Source organism: Poecilia reticulata, linkage group LG7 (assembly GCF_000633615.1).
Source record: "Poecilia reticulata strain Guanapo linkage group LG7, Guppy_female_1.0+MT, whole genome shotgun sequence".
NCBI lineage: Eukaryota > Metazoa > Chordata > Actinopteri > Cyprinodontiformes > Poeciliidae > Poecilia > Poecilia reticulata.
The window spans coordinates 17377124-17379301 of record NC_024337.1 but is presented as its reverse complement, the minus strand read 5'-3'; the positions used below and the strand labels follow the sequence as shown (position 1 = coordinate 17379301).

Here is a 2178-nt window from a genome sequence, read left to right as displayed (position 1 = left end):
GCCCAAAGACATCAGCGAGGATCACGTCATCCTGATGGACAGCACCGTCTCCACCGGCGCCGCAGCCATGATGGCGGTCCGGGTTCTGCTGGTGGGTGGAGACTAGCTACGAGTCAACCGCACTCAACACGCTCGTCTGTGTTTGGTTGGCGGTAGGGATGAAAGTTATCGATTAARGAGATCATCTAAAGTTGATTGAGSTTATCAATCGAATGATGGTTCATTTCAACTTCTTCAAACTCTGAAATTTCGTTTTTTTCTAGATTTCTGAGAATAATATAAAAATGTATTCTCCATTTTTTTAAATCTGAAATGATCTCATGTCATCTATCTTACAATCGACTAATTATTAATTCATAAACGACCATTTTCTTAGAAACCTAAGTTTTATCTCCTATCAACAGTGCYAACTGAATTTGATAACAAAGGGATACATTTTCCATAAAAATGCTGAATTAAAACAAATATTCTTTAAATTTTAACATTATTTTTGTGCCATCATCTCTATTTAATATTGATTGAATAAATAGAAATTTGTGGCGTTTTTCCACATTATTAAACCTATACATATTTAAAAATCTCTTAGGTGACAGAATAGAGAAATGAACGATGAAAATAATATGTGAAACAGAGAGATGTTCATACAGAAGTACCGTCTCTGGTTGCTCTTGAAGGAGTGTAAAAGCTTCTTTCCATTATATGAATTAACTCACGACAGCCCTCGAAATCATCATGTTTCCCCCATATTTACGTTTTTTCTGCGTCTTCTGCTTTTCTGTAACCACATTYTCGTCTTTGTAGCGYATTTATAATATTTGATTAATAAAGTTGAAGTAGCTYGACTGAATAAGCGCTAGTAAGATATCAACTTAATGATTTTGTAGAGAATTTATATTTAAAAACGTAACACCATAAAGTGCATTTTCCACCCCACACCGGACCGTTAGACCGTTTCTCTTTCCAGTTGTGCTATATCCCCGCCGCCATCTTTGTTTCTATATTAAGGGCTCAGAATGACCAGCGGCGCCCTCTGCTGGATGGCGGCCAAACGACAATACTAAAAGAAGGTCTAAGCATATCGAGTGAAACTCATTTTAATATAATAAACTATTAATCGATTTGCATTGTTAGTTAGTAAGTTTGATTAGTATAATGTTTTAAAAAAGATGACTGCATAAGCCACTGACCGCTGTCCCTCTGGTGTGTGTGTCTGAGCAGGATCATGAGGTTCAGGAAGAAAAGATCATGCTGGTGTCGCTGCTGATGGCTGAACTGGGAGTGCACTCTGTGGCCTACGCCTTCCCAAAGGTCAAGATCATCACCACGGCTGTGGACAAGGACCTGGACGAATCCTTCCACGTCATTCCTGGTATCGGTAAGCAGCCACGTACATTTAAGTTTCAGTTCATCCACTTTTTAACAGAGAYRTAACTAGTTACTTTTACTCAACTACATCAGTAACTTTTTTTGAAAAGATGTACTTTTATTTGAGTAATTTCATTATGAAGTATTTTTGCTCTTATGTGAGTAAAATCTCTGGATTTTCTATCCACTGAATGAAAAACAAACATGTTTTAACCAGAAGTTTACCAGGCACAGACACACACCTGCAGTTGTTGCTGAAGTTTCATAAGTTTTTTWAAAGTTTTTCAAATTTTGTAATTTTGTGTTACTTTTATGAATTATTGTCCTTTTAGTCCTTAAAATASCAAAATTTWAATTTAAATATGTATATTTTGGTTAATCTGAAGATATACTTYTTAAATATTAATTGATCATTTGATCAGTTAGTCAGACTTTTTACCAATTATTTTTTTACTCTTACTTGAGTAAATTTTTTAAGTGCTCACCTCAGATCCTGTAAMTAAAAGATAAAGAAGCAGCAACACATAATGTATGTTCAAGATCCAAATATAAAGTATTGTTTACCTTAACACTATCTCAAAATGACAATAACAACAAAAAAGAAAAACTTTTATTCATATCAGTTACCATTAGCAACCTCAAATGCTATACTTGGTGAAACTAAATATCTTTTAGAAGAACTGCATGATAAAAAAGGATGAGCTCAAAATAAAAACGTTGCTAAGATATCAAATGTGACGTTTGTTAACAAAGCTGCTGTTTTTTATTAGATTTAAATAAAGTTTCAGTCTGAGTCACATTATAGACCTCCAT

General features: G+C 34.5%; 1 protein-coding gene across 1 annotated transcript in view; it reads left to right on the top strand.

Annotated features, from left to right (window-relative positions):
* The first annotated feature begins 6 nt into the window (after positions 1-6).
* The window catches only part of LOC108166436 (uridine-cytidine kinase-like 1), a 3450-nt gene continuing 1278 nt past the window's right edge, over positions 7-2178 (top strand). The window contains exons 1-2 of the mRNA XM_017305806.1: positions 7-91; positions 1219-1375. Coding sequence (XP_017161295.1) covers positions 35-91; positions 1219-1375 — 214 coding nt within the window. The 5' untranslated portion in view covers positions 7-34. The remainder of the gene's footprint in view (positions 92-1218; positions 1376-2178) is intronic.